Raw genomic sequence first — 18661 nt, forward strand, 5'->3', positions numbered from 1 at the left:
ATTGTTATTGTTATGCGGTAGCAGCAGGTCATGTTGCAGTAGAAGGTTTTTCGATAGGGAAGCATGTTTTGGTTTGTAGAGTGATGAAGGGGATTAAGTTACAAAAACCTCCTAAACCCAGATATAGCTATTTATGGGACATGAATTTAGTTTTAAAAAGAATAGAAAGTTGCCCGTCAAATCTTCTCTTAATCTTACGGCAGTTGAGTAGAAGGTTGCAAAACTTTTATGTTTAATATCTTTCAGGAGAGTATCAAATGTACACGCTTTGGAGGCAAGTAATAGATTTTATAACCCATATGGGGTAATATATTAATATTTAAAGAAGAACAAAGACTAAGTCTTCGTCAATTTTTTACCCTAGGTTTGATGATTATCCAAAGTTGTGTGTTTTACGATGTTTAAAGGAGTATGAGAGTAGAATGGCTGAATTCGGGAAGGATGGAGTGAATCAGTTATTGATTTTGTAAGTTGGACCGTTTAATCCAGTGAGTACTGCAATTATTGCTTGTTGGGTGAGATGTTGTATGTTGGAATCTGGAGTAGATATGTTGAAGTTTGGAGCACATTCAGTAAGAGGCGCTATGGCAAGTAAAGTGTTTGCATCTGGGGGACGCCTGGGGGAGATGAGTTGTATTTTTAAACCTGTCCCTGGACTAGAATTATTCATGGATGCTTTTATTCCACCACTAGCGCTCACCTTGCTAATTAAACTTCGACTTGGCATGCTACTTGTAACCGATTTCACGTAGAAGAAGACAGAAAACGCAGAATTGTCCGCGATTCTTTGGTCGTACCGAGGACAGCTACTCTTTGTTCGTACCCAGGACAAAGCACATCTACTTTCCTTTTGCCCAGCATATGCTAAGCCCAGGAGGTCTTGGATTAGGCCGTTATGTTCTGCTTTAGGCGCAGTACATTGCACTGAAGCTTATAGGATCCTAACATCTGACTGCAGTAAAGAGATGGCTTTAAATCTTGGTTGTTACCTCGTAGCAATCAGCGCACATGAGAAAAGTACTTGGAATCCCACTGTAAGCATAACTAGATGAAGCCTCCTCAGATAAACTTTATTCTAATATACGACAACAACCATAATATTCCTGATGGCTTTGTCTGCATAGACATTGTTTGTAAAAGATGTTTTTATGTATGTATTCTATTTGGATGATTTTAACATCTGCATGTTTAAGCCTCACTACTTCTGTTTGATAGGCTCTTGCACTCTGCACAAGCAATTTGACTTTGAATATTTGTTTTATATGTATATATATGTTTTTATGGGCTAATTGCCAAAATAAACTATTTTGACTGACTGCTAGTCTATGCTTGGCTGGCAAGCTCCGCTACTTTGAGAGATGAGGTGTCAGAGGTTCTGTTTAATAAAAATGAAGCAAGTCAACAGAAATGTAGCATTGCTCTATGCCGTCCCCACAAGTTGAAGACCCTGTTCCAGCTATCTTTACTCAACAGCTCCTCACAATTCCTATTTCGTAACATCATTTCTAATCACACCGTACAATGATGTTAACACACTCTTCCTAATCGACTTATCTTGCAGCATAGTTGGGATCTGAGAGTGTCCGCACAAAGACTGTACTACCCCAAGGACTAAGCCATGCAAGCCTCCTCAAAAGTAATATATCGCTTATTATTACAGAGATCATTCATTAATATGTAATTTCCATTTTCTATTTTAAATTATCCATTACATCTGAAATTATGGAAAAATTTCAAAGTCGACAGAGGACCTATGAAACTCTGTGTAATCTTAGAAGACCTCTCCACAATTCAAAGCAAGTCATCCAGCTCTTAATACCACATCTTACTGGTTTCATCAGGGGAAACAATGCAGTCAATATTTCTGCGCTGGTCATACATCCTTGCGATGATGAAACACGGTTTCAACCTCTTCTGCAAACCATCCCAGATAGTGCAATTGAGCAGCAAGATCGTATGAGCGCAAAACCAGCACCTTCCACCTATTGTTTTTTTAGAGTATCTAAGTTAACTGTGTCTCTTACCTGCCCAGATCAATGAAAGTTAGATTAGTGAATTTATGACAATTTAAAAAAAATATTTTTACGATGAAGTGAAGATTGGTGATCTCATTGAAAGAGAAGAATCACAACACTTTTAGAGATTTGAACGAGGAATGTATTGGTTTTGTGATTATTTTTTGCATGTGAGAGAGTTGTGATGAATAAGGGCAACCATCCTTCACTGGGGACTATGACCCATCCATCTTGATAATGGACAGCTTGGTCGTATTTCAAAGCAAAGTAAAGTTAGAGTGGCTGAAGCCTATGATCTGTGATCTTGACCAAAGGCCAGAAAAACAGAACTGAGCGATCATCTACCATTGGGATGAATATGGGTCGCGACAGCATAGGTTTTATTTTAAATGTAACCGGGTGCACAGGGGAACAACATATTTAATGATTATTCTTTTAAAAGGGAGAGAATAGAGAAGGTTCACTGAACATTTCAGCGCTATGTATTCTTTAGACCCATTTTGATTTCCGGATAGTTTTTTGGATATACTGCATTTTTTGCCATAAGATTAAAAAGAAACTAGGAAGACAAGGCTGTGGAGTTACCAAATTTCACAAGTCTAGGCATGAGAAGCTCGTCTTGTCCTGTTTTTTAGGTCTGGCCTTTGAGACAGCTTCAGTGGTCTCATCTGATCTCTATTGTTCCAAATAATGAAATCACCAGATTCATACATACAATGGATTTCAATCAGCAGCCTTCACCTACTGGTCTGTTAAATTGAACATTTGGATTCTTCCCACCACAGCAAATAAAATGGGAGAATGGGGTCAGCCCACTGTACTAGTTGCCTCCTTTCACTTTGAGTGACTGCACGAGGTGTGCACATTGTTCGCATCTGCCTAAAAATATTTCCTTTAGCTTCAGAGAAAATATGGGTCAAAGTGTGTTATCATATTGAATTTGTATAGTAACTTTAAACAGAAGCTTTTTTTCTTGCCCCCCTTATTGGTGTTACAGTTTGAAGGGGATTTCTTTTTGTCTTTTTCTTAAAGTGGACGTTACGCAGTATTCAGGTGGCACTTTGGCTACCTGCTTCGTAAGGGGGGGATTTTATTCTGGTCTCAATCATAAATAAAATACTTTGAACAATGTTTTGCATTTTCAAAAGCATCCCTCATAAAACAGCCACAGTCTATAATTTTTATTAGGAGCATATGGCTGCGAGGTTTAGTTTGCTGCATACTTTCCTCTTTTCTATTTATTTTTGAGGCATAGGTTTGCGAAAAAGCATCCATTACAGAACCTTGCCAGCAGATCTACTGGCTTCGCCAATGCTGGATTTGTATTGCATTCTGGGACTTGAAGACTTGGTTTTAAAATGAAATAAACATTACATTGGATTTGTTGGTTTGATGTTTATCTCTTTTGAAAATGTGTTCTGGGATCAGCCAGACACAAGTGTGCAGGCATTCTAATATCTATGAATTTTAATGTATATCCAATGATTGACAACTGTCTTGTATGTGTGCTGACTTTTCAGCGACGTAGCTAGACCTGCAGCCGCCCGGGCGGTCCCTGCATTTGTTGCCCTGAGACAGCTGATGCAGGTAAGTGGAAAGAGGGGTGTTAGCCCACAGACATGTTTTCGGGGGGAGGGGGTAGTGGTAGTCGACAGACAACTTGCTCACCTCTGTCACCCCCTAAAAAAGTGCCACCCGGGGTGGACTGCGCCCCCCCCCCCCCCGCTACGCCACTGTGACTTTCACCTACAAACAGGACTTGCTGATCTTTTTAACGAAGTGCACCGAGCAAACACCCCCTTTCCGATTCCCAAAGACCCTCCTCGGCTTCCATACAATCTAAACCTTACCTTTGGCCACCTTCTCGCACCGCCCCTCCTGGTTTCTAAATGGCTCCTCGTTAAGGACATCATATTTCACTAGTTCAAAGGAGGAAAAGAGCTGTAAGAAACACAGGGCAGCTGTTACTATTGGAAGACCAGCCATTCTGCTACTGAAATTGCATTTGTATAGCTCCTACTACTCCTAACGAGGCACTGTAGCAAGTTACAGTGAGTCACACGCTACCTGGGCGCCCAAAGTTAGTGTTCAATCCATTGGTTAGTTTTGTGTTCTGTAGGAAACCATTCCATGCATTTACTCCAGTGTCTTTGTGGTATGTTAAGGATTTGGTCGTGATCATTAGAAGGGGCTGTGGAAAGCAAATGGTTAATGAAATGAATAAATATGGTTAGGTTGCACAGTTACGGCTTCAAAGAAAGAAATTAAGATGGACAGGCATGCGTTTCAGAGTAGTTTATATACGCAAGAGGTACATAGAAGGGAGAGAAATGGGCATTCAACATAAATATGGGAGAGAAAAATGTAAAGTTTAAGTCCAGGTCCATTTATCATGTAGGGTTTTTGGAATACAGCAGGTGGGTATTTTGGGGATAGCATGCAATCTGTGGAGGTAAGTCCAGTGATGTGACTTTCTCAAAGGCACTGCACTGGGCCGGACTAGCCGTATCGAGCATCGGGTGTTTCTCCGGGAGGCTGGAGGGGTGGGGGCCCGCTTGCAGAGGTGCTGCGATGTCAGCTCCCAGTAACAAAAGTAGCAAGCAGGCGTTTCCAGCATCCAGGGACTAGGCCGTGCATCCGCAGGGGCCAGTCCGACAAAAGCACCAGGGCTGCTTTGGGTTCTCAGTCCGGCCCTGGCGCTGCATCGTCTTACTCGACACTTATTCAGAATTTTGAACATAGCGCCCAGCATCAGAGATCTTTACAACGGGCTCCTAGCAACGAACACACGCATACCATACGTCATCAAGTCACCGTGTTTCGCCTACGTCTTTTAGGGGTAAATGTTCCTTTTCTGAGTTCTTAGATGTCACTTGTCTTCGTTAATGCTCTCAGTCTGCTTTAGCTTCCGCTTTGTATTGTTTATACTTTGCATACCATTGAATTGGTACTTGTATACCGCACTACTCACCCGCAAGGGTCTCAAGGCGCTTGTACGAATCCCGCTGTGGAACCCATCCTGGCTTTCCCTGTGAGGCGTCCACTCCTGGGCACCCCCAAGGTGGAGGCCAGGCATCCTTAGCGTTGTGGGGGCCGTTGTGGAGATTAAGCAAGCTATTGCCCAGAGTTGCAGAGTGGGACTCCATGATTGGAATAGGGACTGAGGCGAGAACTATCGGGTCCATGGAATTTTGAGCCCAAGACCCGCCGAGGCGGGGAATTGAACCCTGGTCCCGGGCTAGACCTCTGCATCAGGGTCTGCCGCTCTAATCATTGAGCCACACTTCTCCACAACAATAAACATCTGTTATTCAGCGCCAAGATTTTCTTCTGGGTGGGTGTGCGCTTTACAAATACACAAGTTATGTTATCGCTATGGGCTCTAGTACTACGTATACATCGTTTGTTGGCATTGTGGAGTGCTGCATGGTATCTGGACACGGTCTGGCAAAGCTTGGTCATGCCTTTAAGGAGCACTTAAAGGTGGTGCTCCGGCGCCCTCTAGTGGCTTCGATTATCCAGAGAATATGAAGTCTGTGTGTGTGTTTGTGAACCTAAACTATTCATTGTGAAATGAACCCTCGGTATTGTATTGTAATTGCATTTATATAGCGCTTACTACCCCTGACGAGGCGTCGAAGCGCTTTTTCGGCGAGTAGCACGCTACTCCGGGACCCATAGAGGACTAGTGTTGAATTAGTATAGTGAAACATGCAAGTACATTTTAAGTGGTGGACAGGTTAGTCAGTTATTTGGATTTGGAATGAGAGCAGAAGGATAGAGGAGGACAAAGGTTTGTATTTATATAGCGCTTGTTGACGCACGCTATTCAGGAAGCCTCCAAGGCCCTTTCAGATGGCACATTTTAGAAAGCTTAGCAGACCATTATTTGCCATCAGGGACAGGAATTCTAGTCTAGTTTTGATTCTGAATGTCCTCGTGAGAGAAGGGTGAAGGCATGGGCTGCGTGGCGATAGGGAAAGTGCGACACTCCGGCCAAAAAGCTTTCATCAAATGTGCTTTTCGGAGAGGAAGGAGGCTGTTCGGAGGTGCTTCGGGCTGATTTTAATATGGAATGTACATCCATTTTTTTTTTTACTTTTGCACATCTTCACGTGTACAGTCAGGTGTGTGTCTATGCAGCTATGTTTGAAGGCGATTCATTTATGAGAATGCAGTGTGCTTGACTGTGGTCAACTCGGGTGGAGACAGACTTCATTTACACTTCATAATGTCTCCGTCGCTAGTCTAAACAGACCGGCCTTAACTGTGCAGTACGGCACTCTATGGAACTACCACTAGATGTCGCCAAAGTACAAGGAAACGACCGAACTGGCCATTTTAATGGGGGACAAGGACCACTCATAAATCCGAATGCTATTTGCCAGAAACGCAAAAAGCCTTGCTTGGATATGAGTGATGTTAAATAGAGTCAATGTACTATTATTGAGAATAAAAAAGCTAGAAAAGCAACACTGGGCCTTCTTCAGCAATATCAGATGGAGGATAGTTGGAGAACCATAAAGTTATAAGAGATTAAACCTCTTAATATAAATAAGTTTTAAAAAACTGCACCAGGATGTTTTCGTGGTTGACCATCTGAAATTCTCCTAAAACTTTGCTCATTGAACATCTGCGAGATGCCCTTCAGAACATTCAGGGTGGAACGGTAGGAGCAAAACTAATTGGACGAAAATGTAAACATTTGAGACAACGTCTAGAAGACAGATTATATTTGCTATACTGGAGTTTACAATTCAGCCAGAGGAGGGAAGGGGGGTTGTGCACTAGGTAGTACCGAGGTGGAGGCTCCAGTTGAAGAGAGAGGGGAAACCCCGAATGATGCGGTGGAGGGCCTGGAAGAAACCCGGGAGACAATCTGCTCTAGTAACAACTAGAGCCCCAGCTGAAAAATGAAACGCATGTTGCAAGACGCAACGCAACAGTCATTTCAAGAGTAGAGAAAACAATGTCTTTATTGCTTTCTACGCTCTTAACATTGCCAGTCACAGCTACTGGCTTTGTCAATGCTGGTGGATTTTAAAATCCTTTGGCACCGGCATATCCGCGAGTGGGTACCACTATGGAGAGCCGCAGCACTGCAAGGTTAAACACCATCCAGGGCATCAAGAAGGCCGCTGCTCTAGGCCCTGGTATCTAATGGGACGATGGCAGTCAAGAGACATGTTATTGACTCCAACAAGGTTGCAACACGGAACCTGGGGCGCTGCCAAGGAGTATGGGGTGGAAGGACATCATGGGGAGATGGGAAACAGCTGAATCCGTCTGTAGCGAGACCGCAAAAAGTAAAGGATGAGAGGAAGTTGTGAGAATGCAGGAGGGGTGGATTTGGGGTTGCAGAATCCAGCGGAACACAGCTCCGGTCATAGAACTAGAACCCTGGAACCTCCCATCGGGTGATCTGCAACCAATCCCACCTCACCTCCAACCCAACTAGGGCCAACTTTCTTAAAAAAGTAAACTAGATCGAGACCAGATCATTAACCAGTATAGCAGTGGAAATCAGTCCAACAGCAACTCTGTCAACAAGCACTGGCAAAGCCAAAAGGCTGCTCGTAAGCAAGAGCTATTGGCTTTGCCAATGGCCCATTTACTTGGCAGGAGAGGGGCGTGGCAAGCAAAAAACGCAATTCTTACGTACAGTGATCAGAGCCCCTCGAAGAGCTGATAATGTCTCAGGCACCCTGAGGAGATAGGGTATGGGCTTGTGAGACCACCAGATTAGAGGGAATCTATCAGAGACCCTGACAGTGCAGGATATGGGATACCAGAGAGGAGCTTAGAGTGCAGAAAAAGTCTCCATCATTTTGAAAGGGTAGCTAAAGGGTCTGTGAGACCCTCGGAATGCAGGAAATACCTCAGACTTCCACAGAGCAGACCATAGGGATGTGAGAGAGGCCTCTGTCTTCGGGTAATGCCTCGCAGTCCATGAGCACAAGGTGCAGTGGAAGGCCTGAGCTCTGAAATGCCAGGACTTTGACAGGGGAGTGATCCAGAGACCCTGAAATCGTAAGGCAATTTAATTTTCGAGCATGATCAAGCAGTCCAAGCTCAAAGAATGCCTCAGGCGTGAGTATGACAAGCTTCAAAGTCATCTAGTGGTCAGGGCGTGGGAATGCGAGACCCTTGGAGTGCAGGGAATATCTCAGAATTCCTAAGGATGCACGGTAGAGGCCGGTGTCTGCAGGGAATTCCTTAGATAAAGTCAAAGAATAGTGTATGGGAACGAGAGGCAATCTTCATACAGGGAATTTGATAGGCCACGGGCAACTAAGAATGCAAGAGCAAACATGACAACAATGATGGGAAAGGCGACAACAATGACAGGAAAGGCAACAACAGAGGGAGAACAGAACAGCAATGACGGAGCAGCAATGACAGGGAAACAACAATGGGAAAAGCAACATCTGGGAACCAACAACACGAGGGGAGGTGAGATGGTGGGCAAACACATGCACTCTTAAGGAGTTCCTGCAGTACTTGGTCCATGCTCCAGGGAGAGGACACACACACACACAAAGTGAAAACGAAGCTCTAACGCCCCTTTACGCTAACAAAATGTCTGGCAAGTGACAGTGCATGCTCAACTCAGGCAAGACCTAAAAAGGACTCAGACCCAGTAATGAACATCCTAGAGGCTGTTACTTCCCCCCCAAATCATGCCTTGACTCAATGCACGTGGACTGGAGTATGCTAATTTGCTGGAAGCATCCGTCTAAATCATTGCACCGGTCCAAAAATGTTTTAAAAAGTTATTTCCAGCCAGTATGCAGAGGAGGACATGTAACGTTTTATGTTGTATATAGACTGCACTATTCTTTGGTTTAGGCCCAATATACACTTGGGCATAATGACAAGGGAACTGACTTCCTAGACAATATGAAGCACCAACTCGAAACTCCAAATGACATCACATTTCCTTGAATTGCATGAAATTTGTTTCATCATCTTTAGAAAAAGGTGTTTGACTGTGTTAGCATTAGCAGTTTTTGTAAAAAATTAAGGTTTTATTAAAACAATCTAAAAACATTTTCTAGAGTTATTGAAGTAACTAAATGCCAGAGGATGCAAGTAGATGGAGCAAAGTCACAGTATTCACTCACTCGGTAGATGAATCCGCCCCTGCCGACAGGCCCGATGGTACCGGTGTAGTTAAAGAAGGTGACGTTGGACTCCGTCATTCCATAGGACTCAACGATTTGGATCTTTGCAAACCGCTGGCTGAACTCCTTCCAGACGTCAGGCCTCAGACCACTCCCACAAGCAAGACGGACCTTGTGATGCGTCTCCTGCTCACCCTGAAGACACAATCTTAGAATTAACAAACTGATTCAATGCTCATTGCACAAGGCATCTCAATATACAGTAGAGGGGCTGTACCTACAATCACATAACCAGGGCCACTGGAATTATGCTGCAGGGGAGGACCAAATTATGCCGCAGGGTTGACTAAATTATGCAGCAAGAAAAAGAAAATTATGCGGTGATATGAGCCACAATTTAGTATTACTTCGCTGTTTTGTTCTTTTTACAGATGTTAAACCGGTCTGAGCAAATATTTAATCTAATAGGTACTAGGTTAGAAACCAAATACAGCAATAAAGAACTGAAAGATGCCAAGTCAACCTTTGCTGGGGCATTCCCCTGCACGGAAACTCATGTCGCCATTGTTTTTGTAACATTTGACCTATTTGTGCAAAATTATTTTTGCTACAATCTGCCGATAATGTACAAGTGATGTATTATGTGGCAAATCAATCCTTATGCAGAAAATGCTGCGGCTGTAGAATTGCATAATTCCGGTGGCCCTGTCCATAAAATTGGTTTAGAACCAAACCTACTGCATGAGGTGGCTGTATTAGCTGTCAAAATCTGCACAGGACAGAAATAATTGAGACGGTCATTGACCATAAACCACTGAACCTGCTGGTATCATGCCCGCTAATTGCTTTGCTTCTTGTGGCCCTGCATGTCTGTTGGTGGGGAATTCAGAGGATTAAGGTTATTTGCCTCTAGATGGGTCTAGAAAGGGATATGCCAAGCAAACACCATCCTTTCTCGGGCCTATTGGCATAGCAGATTAACTCTGTATAGTTTTTGTGCAATACCAAAAAAGCCAAGGGTCCCTATGGGTGGTTCCCTTGACAACAAATGCCAAGGATTTCTTTGTATTTACAACTCAACGCATGCAGCCCTGGTCATTAATTCCCAGTCATCTTGCTGGAAGAGTTTTTTTCACTTTGAGTATTCTTGTAGTCTTGCTGTTCTGCAAATACAACACTGCTGACACCAGAGTTACCGAGGGCCTTTAGATCTGGTTCACCAAGGTCCCATAGTTACGGTTAACAGTTACCATTAACTTGCTTAAGCCAATAGAGAAAGACTTCAGCATTAATGGACTGAGTGCATCCCCTTCCCAGCATTACAGGGCGCTTACCAGGAGAAATGCCTGTTAAACCAGACAGACTGGGTGGACTAGAATTAATATATTGAGGCTTTCCTGGTTTTTGTGAGCACCCAACTCGATACTTATCTGCAGCTCACCTTGAGATGGGACTGGGATAAAAAATATCTAAAACGATAAACACAATCGCTGCACCAGGCAATCCGGACACCTTCATTAAGTGCATGCTTCTGGTCTAGATGTTTCCAACTCCAATTCTTTCTCATAAGGCCCTGAAAAATTCCAATGTTCTCTTTCCATGCACAGTTCCAAGACTCCATCCCTGTACCTTGCACCTGCCAGCCGGCCGCTTTCCATACCTCTCTTCACTAACATTCTCTGCACCCGACATGGTTCTCAACACCTTCACAAGCATCACCTTCTAAATCACCTCAGCCACCTTCTTCTGGGGTTCTGCACACACCCTGCTTACTCCACTGTCATCCAGCTTTGAACAGCACAGGTACAACCCCACACTTCAGCAGGAAATGAGAAAAAGAGTAGAGGAGATCCACGCAAAACTGCTTCAGTTCTCCACACCGCCCGACCTTCAACAAGACAAGAGTGAGCCTCATCATGGGATGGGCCGCTGATCGGCCTCTCCATTCCAACATGGCCGCTGCACTGAAGCAAATACCTCCCCGTATATAAATATTCAACATTTTTGGTATCTAACTACTGGTGCCGGTTTGACAACAGCCAAATAATTCCTACTATGAGTGCGAATCAACCTTAGCACACTTTTCATGAAGAGGATTATTAAGTAATGTAGAAGCCTTGAAAAAGCGACTATTGAACATTGCGTGTTGGCTTTTTCTGTTTTTTTTTACAACTAAACGGACTCTGAAAAATATCTGATAAATATAGATAGAATTCTTTGAACTGTTATTTATCAGAGGAATAGAGGAGCTCAAAAGAAAAAACAACTGGTAAAGTATTGAACTGGAAGCAGTTTGTGTTCAGACTGAAAATGATAAAAGAAGGACCACAAAGAACGGCGGCATGGTTTCATATTAAATCATGCACTTCCAAACAGCGCAAGTGAGGGATTGGTTTATGAGCAATGGTAATCCTAATCAACACACCTCTTCCATACATGCAAAGGCCAAGGCGGTGACTTACACCATGTGTAAACTCAGTGCAAAATGATGAGGGGCCAGATGTACCCATTGTGTGTCTATGGAAAAATGTGTTCGTACATATGGCCCATAGTCCATTCTGAGACAATTCGGAAAGGAATAAGAGCTAAACTACTGCCTTCAATCTTCTGTAGGCAATTAGTCTTCCCCACAGCACTGGTGAATACTGTGGCGACCGCCCATTGCCGAGCCTTCAAACGGATCTTCCAAATTCCTGCCAATGCTCGGAATGTCTTGGTATGGCTGGAGTTTGGTTTAAATAAACACTCTTTTGAAAATTGGGCAGCTATAATCAGATACTACCACAGAATTTGCACACCACCACCCAATGCTATGAAAGACATTTTGAAGAAACCCTTCACAAAGGGTAAAAATCTTTGGTCTGACTTTCTGTTGACAGCCGGCACTAAAGTAAATCCAGACGGCGAATTGGGGAAATTTCCATCAATCCATCAATACTAAAAACAGTGCTAAGGAATCAATAATACTCTTATCCAGGCAAGAAGATTTGGGCTCAATTGAAAACTTCGAAAGCAACATCTGGATTATTATCAGCTCCTACAGAGAAAAATTAAGCCAGCCTTAATTTAATTGTGCACTGAATAAATCCATTTTAAAACAAATATTTTCAGTCAGACTTATGGCTTTGTCAATAAAAGAGATTAATGTCCACTGTAAATCCCTGGCGACGGTCACCTTCTGCAGACTGTCACCAATAGAAGGAATATTTGGCCCACTTTGTATTTGTCCAAATTTGTTTGATTGTTAAAAGACCTCGCCTTTAACGCTGGAGAGGGCCTTTAATAGCCGGTATAGCCCGCCGTAGGGCTATACCGGCTATTAAAGGCCCTCTCCAGGGTTAAAGGCCCGAGACGAAGGCGAGGGCCTTTAACAAGGGAGAGGGACTTTAATAGCGGTATAGCCCATCTACGAAGGGCTATAAGGATATTAGAACATTCTGCAACTAGAGGGCAGAATGTTCTAACAAAAAAAGAAGAAAGCCTTTTGGGAGCGTGAGGGGATTGGAATCCGCTCAGGCTCCCTGAAGCCTTTGTTCACAGCCAGAGCTGTGAACAAAGAAACATTGGAATGTTGGAGCTCCAGGCTTATACCAGCCATTATAAGCCCAGAGCACTCCATTGTTTTCAATGGAGCTCCCAACATTCCAATGTTCTAATTTGAGTTATAAACGGTTTATCAATGAAGGTATCTATGCACACTGAGCAAGAACTTTGCTGCTTAAATTATACAATAAAATGTCCGCCCATCAGGATTAGCACCTAGAACGACAGCTGTTTTGGTGAGGAGCTCTCCAACGTATTTTCTGGTTCATGAAGCGAATTACAGTAAGGACAAGTCACGTGCAGGTGTGTGTACCTCCCGTACAGTTACCTTACTCTAGCAATAAAGACAATCTCCCTCTGAAACCCTACACGGCGCATTATTAAAACAGTCAGTGGCATACAACCAACTACAGCGCCCTTTCTCTTAGCTTGTTTGAGGTGAACTGTACACCTGAGATCTTGCATATCTACAGCTTAAAAACCAAGTATATTCGCTAGGAGTTTAGATTTAAAAGTTCATTAAACATACATGCCTGAAGGCAAACTATAACAGAGACTTGGCGTTCCCCAAGCAATGCTAGGACGTGAGAGTGGATGCGGAATTCAGGCAAGGGAGTCACACTCGACAAGAGTGGACGCTTGAGAAGGCAGGCCCAGGCTCTCTCGAGGGAACCGAGGGTGGGGTTTTTTCTCCAGCTTTCATTAAAATATACCCCAACGTCAAAGCAACATCTGTCTTCAAGCAACACTCAAGGGCTTACTATGTTTGCTATTCCCAGCTTCGAGGGAAGCTTTTCAAAATACTTTAGGACTTAAGTCCTTGCTTTAATGGAAAACAAACAACAACACACCACTCAATTATGTAGGGATCTCCCACTGGTGACAGGCCGCATGTACACAAAATAAAGGGTGCATAATGAGCTTACGCTGCTGCTCAGAGAGAGCAGGGGAGCCTCCATCCCTCAGACAGCCATCTTTTCACATCATCACACCCACTATGCATTGTTATTGAACTTTTTTTGTGACTTTTTTTAACAACAAAATTGAGGTAGCATACCAAAACGAAGTTAGTAAATTATAGGTCTCCATTTTAATAGCAAAGCACGACACACAGCTACCGAGCAAGTACTGAACGAGAGCAACTGCGGACGGGATTTCACATTCACGAGCGTCATTTAATCTGAAAATAAACATTATCATGGGTGTGAAGTTAATTTAAAAAAAAAAAGAAGAACCCCATATACAGTTGGACATAGGCTAGACTCGAGGTAGCACCGGCAATCACGGGCATGTTTTTATTTACAGGAAAAAAAGTTAATTTCTATTCTGGAAATGAATCTACAGAAACAACTATAAACGTATATATAATTGAAAATGTAAACTGCGCTTAGGCAAAAAGTTGCCTAAACCTAATTTTTTTAATTTATTTTTTTGAATTTCATATAGGCGAACTAGACCAGCCATTGGAGCGCTTTACATTAGCGCTAGTTGCATTACACGTAGACACATTCACTTTTGTTAGGCACGGGGAGGGGGCGGGGGGCTGGCGGGGAAGATTGCGCGATTTGCCGAGAATCACAGGATGTTAAGCGTCGTCGCCGAGACCCGTGTCCCGAGCTTCGAGGCCGCCCGCTCCAGCCGCTTCTCTTCCCACTCAATTTAAATTACCTGCAGTAAATGTTGTTCGGGCACTACAGTTCTCTACAACTTCCATTACTTTTGTTGTCTCAACAAAAATAATGATTTTTTTCCTGAAATCAGACCCATCTGTGACTCCTTACCTATGCTACTCTGAACACGTTGGGCTTTGATTTATAAAGAACGTCGTTTTTCTGCGCTTGCAAATTTACTAAAAAGGCGCTAGAAAATCTCCAATGGCGAAGTCTCTACCGACAGACAAAGGTAATTTAGGAGAATGCGTTAGACCACCGAGGTCCGTGCGTAATCCCGCCCAGATGTTGGGACACATTTAGGCAGGCTCGACGCTGCAGGGACAATTTATGGTGGAAGCACTTCTATCAATACGGTGAAGACACTTTAAGCAAAAGCATTATGCCAGACGGTGTTGTCTCATAAAAGTCCACTCTCCTTGCCTTTGTTTTTTGGAAACAAACTCCCAAAAGGGTGGTTTGTTTTTGAAAAACAATATTCAGTGGTCTCAGTGCCTACGGAGCTTTCTCCCCACAAAAGGGGTCCCTCACTATTTTTTCTGCCGAGGTTCCAATTCTTTCGTCGCTCAATCAAACTCAAAATACCCCCCCCCCCCACCCACTAGTTTTTTTGCCTTACAAAAAACACCAATGCACCATTTTTAGGTCTCGGCTAGCATAGGCTGCGCACATGCGCAGTCTCACTGGCGAGATTTAATGTCTCTGAGTAGCGAGGGTAAACCCCGACCCTCTTCTCCATTGGCTGGCCTCCTAAACGCGAGCCAGCCATTGGAGAAGAGCTCTCAGTGACGTCATTCTCTCGTTCTAAGCCCCGTCTTTTTCGGATTGGGGGGCGTGTTTTTTTCCGGTTCTTTCTCTCCTCTTTCCATTGGCTGGAAAGTAAACAACAAGTCAAAAACACGTCCGTTGTTTACATTCCATCCAATGGAGAAGAGGGGAGAAAGAAAAACACACCCCCCAGTCTGAAAAGGACGGGGCTGTTTTGCCATTTCTAGCTTCATGTTCCCACGCAAATGGAACTTGCACATAAAAGCTTATCCGTCAACGTGTTTCGTTTGCGGAGTCTCATCCCCTTCCCAGTACTACTCTTGTAAATAGTAAAATGCCTTCATTTGTACCCTCTTTGGAAATGGGACGCAAGCCACGCTGCCCCAGGTATCTTTAGTTCTGTGGGAATTGTGGCCGTGCAGGGTGCGCGGCCTCTGCCATGTTGGAGGAGCATAAGGCAGGCAGTGCTTGAGGGGGGAGGGGCAGTTCCACCAGGATCGTCTCCTACGGCTTGTCGCTGCGTGCCCCCACTTCGCGAGCGGTGGGCCCAGGACTCCGTGGCCTGCCGACCGCCTGGTAAAAAAACTCGCTTGCACTGAACAAAACCCTGCAGGTGGGCTTCCACCCGCTCGCTTTCCGCTGGTGTGAGGGCTGCACGCAGCCCGTCCCCCGGCCTGTGCTGCGCACACAGGGGCGGCGCCACGAGGCTGGCATGTGGGCGCACTGGATGTATTATAAACCATCATCACTGCGCGCGCTGCGTGAGTCAGCCGGGGCACTGCACGCGGTGCGCGCACACAGCAACTGTACTCCTGGTGGGCGGCGGCGACTTGTGACCAGAAGGGGCACGGCTCGCGCACACTAGTGCTCGGCTTTATTTGTGCCCCGGAGGCAGCGGGCACGGCTTCCTGTGTGCGCCTGAGCCACCTCCTGCCTCTACCTCACCGCCTGTGGTAAGTGTGAGTGTTCAGTAAAGGTAGCAGGCGACTGAGGTCGGAAACACCGGTCCAACCTGGGATTCACATTGCCCTCTCACTCCTGCAAATGAGGTGGATTAAGAAGAACATTTGTTCTCATTTTATGGTCAATATAACATTTACAGTGCATGGTCCCTCACAACTTCGTTGTGCTCAAAATAGGTCGACCAAGGAGTGCCAAACAAGGCAAAACACGCCTGTGATTGCTTTAACCCCTTGGGCGCGGCTGCGATTCTGCGCCTGTGCGGCACATTCCGATCGCGGGTGCGGTAATGAGGCCGGGAGCCGTCATCGGCACATGAGCACTGTGTGCCATGACGGCTCCCTGCTGTCATCAACATGGAAGGGGTTAATGTATTGGAAAACAAAACAAAGTCCCCGAGTAGATCCCATTTTGGTTTAAAATGATTCTAAAACCACACTCGTTGATGGTTTGCTTTTTTTTTTTTTTAAAGAACCACTGGCATGGCGGACAGGCACGTCACTTCCGTCCACAGACGCCAACATCTGCTCTAGACTGCACCTTCCGTAAACACAAGCCCCTGCCTCATACCGTCCTCCCCAGGCCATGATCCCCGACAGGAGTCTCTTGCTCAATGCCCCCTCATCCTCTGGAGCGCCCCTTCCCAGAGCTCCTCCGGCGGTGCCGGGCAGAGGCTGAGCCCAGGTCCGGCCCTCTGCATCCGCTGCGCCGGGGCGTTGGATGCGATCATTACCGCTCATTTTCTAAGCATGGGGACTTTAAATTACGCCTAAGGAATGGCTCTACAGCAGCCCCCCCCTTTCCCCACGGCTTCTAGTGTAGTAACCTATCTAACAAAAGGTCTGTGGTCTGTCAGTTGACAAATCTAGATTTAAAGCATCGCTGTTAAATACCAGCTAGGTTAACGCAGGTTTTTCATTTGCCCTACAGTTTCTTATTTCTCCTCCGCATGCTTCAACCAATTTTTGTGTGTGTGTGTGGCTGTGTCTCTGCATGTGTGTGTGGGGCTCTGTGTGTGTGTGTGGGCTGTGTGTGTGGGGCTCTCTGTGTGTGTCTGGCGCTGTGTGTGTGGATGGGTCTGTGTGTTTGTGTATGGCATTTGCAAGAGATTAAGATACTGGCATTGTAAATGACAATTGCATTTATCTATCTGTTTTCAAAACCAACACATAAATAAAAGGTTTATCATTTACAATGACAATAGGTCTAACTTTTGCGAAGGCGAGACTCTTGCATTGTAAATGCTTGTTAAAACTATATAGCCCTGAAATTTATGACTACCTTTCTATTCAAGTAGAAATCTTGGACAGGACTCACTAATGTTTACTCTGCATACTAACTGTGTTTTTTCAATTTCACTAATTGTTTGCAACTCTTCAGTTTTGTACCCAAGATTACTCACCACTCAAGGAATCGGGAGTACTGTGAACGCCTCTCTTTACCACTTAAGTTACACAATTCTTATTTTTACTCCTTGTAGTACTAGCCACACAAGTGTAAGATCTTCTGCAACTTGGCGCTTCTCTTGCAGGCACAGTCGGGATTTGAACCTGTGACCATGAGGTCGAACACAGGCCCCTACAGTGGGCGCATTAGTCCACGAAGCCACCAGACGAGGCAAAAGCATGTTGGCTGTCACTGTGTAGAGCAATATAAAAGTTGATCTGATATAGTGACAGAAGGAAACAAAAAGAACAAGGTAGACCTCACAATACTGTGGACCTTTTTTCTCTTTTCCTTGCAACTGCTCTTTAACAGTGTACCCTGCTTTACTAAGGATTTGGACAAATGTAATTCCTAACATTCTAGGCGTTCTACCTAGATTTTATTTATAATATGTTGGTGACAATCAGTTTCCCACTTCGCATCAGAAAACTAAGGCATTAGCACCAATCTGTAATAAATCAGAATCTACATTTGCAGACTACTATATATGTGTACATATTAGTCTGTGTGTGCACCCAGGGATTATTGTTGTGTGTTCTAAACCTCTCCGAAGAGCTACAATGATAGCGAAACACGTGTCTGGGGTTGCTTTTATTCATTCCAAGTTGGCTTGGATGGTATTTTAACAATCTAAAAATGCAATACCTTGCTTGGGGTGACAAAAGGCTTTTGATATTTTACTGCTCGGCATGGATGGCACTGTGCTTATCCTATGCTTAAAGACTTTGCTGTAGGAATGGCAAAATACTTTGTCCCTTTCTATCTCAGCGTAGATAGCACTGTGCTAATGGTATGATTAAAAACTGATATAAAAGCAGACTTTTGTGGAGAGCAAATTCAGAGTGTTGCTGGTGTTGTCGAGTGCTTCTCCACTAAAACTTGGGAACTACCCAGAGTTCTCTGATATATAGATATATGTATAGATATATATATGTTGACGTCTTTAGTGACAGGGTTATTGCAGAACTGAAGATTCTTAATAGGTCAACACTGGGAAAGAAAAAACAATGTGATTTTAATAATGTGCAATATGCCAAACTTGTCAAAAAAATTCAGGGTAACAATCAAGTAGTAGTGAAGAGTGCGGACAAGGGGGGCAACACGGTACTGTGGGCAAAAATTGATTATATCTCTG

General features: G+C 44.3%; 1 protein-coding gene across 1 annotated transcript in view; it reads right to left on the reverse strand.

Moving 5' to 3' along the window:
* SLC27A3 (solute carrier family 27 member 3) overlaps positions 1-18661 on the reverse strand; it is a 202614-nt gene that overhangs the window by 26993 nt on the left and 156960 nt on the right. Inside the window, exons 5-6 of the mRNA XM_086947562.1 lie at positions 9140-9334; positions 3866-3956 (exon numbers count right to left, since the gene is read on the reverse strand). Of these exons, the coding sequence (XP_086803688.1) occupies positions 3866-3956; positions 9140-9334 (286 nt within the window). The remainder of the gene's footprint in view (positions 1-3865; positions 3957-9139; positions 9335-18661) is intronic.

The sequence above is a fragment of the Lissotriton vulgaris genome, chromosome 12 (assembly GCF_964263255.1).
Source record: "Lissotriton vulgaris chromosome 12, aLisVul1.2, whole genome shotgun sequence".
Taxonomy (NCBI): Eukaryota; Metazoa; Chordata; class Amphibia; order Caudata; family Salamandridae; genus Lissotriton; species Lissotriton vulgaris.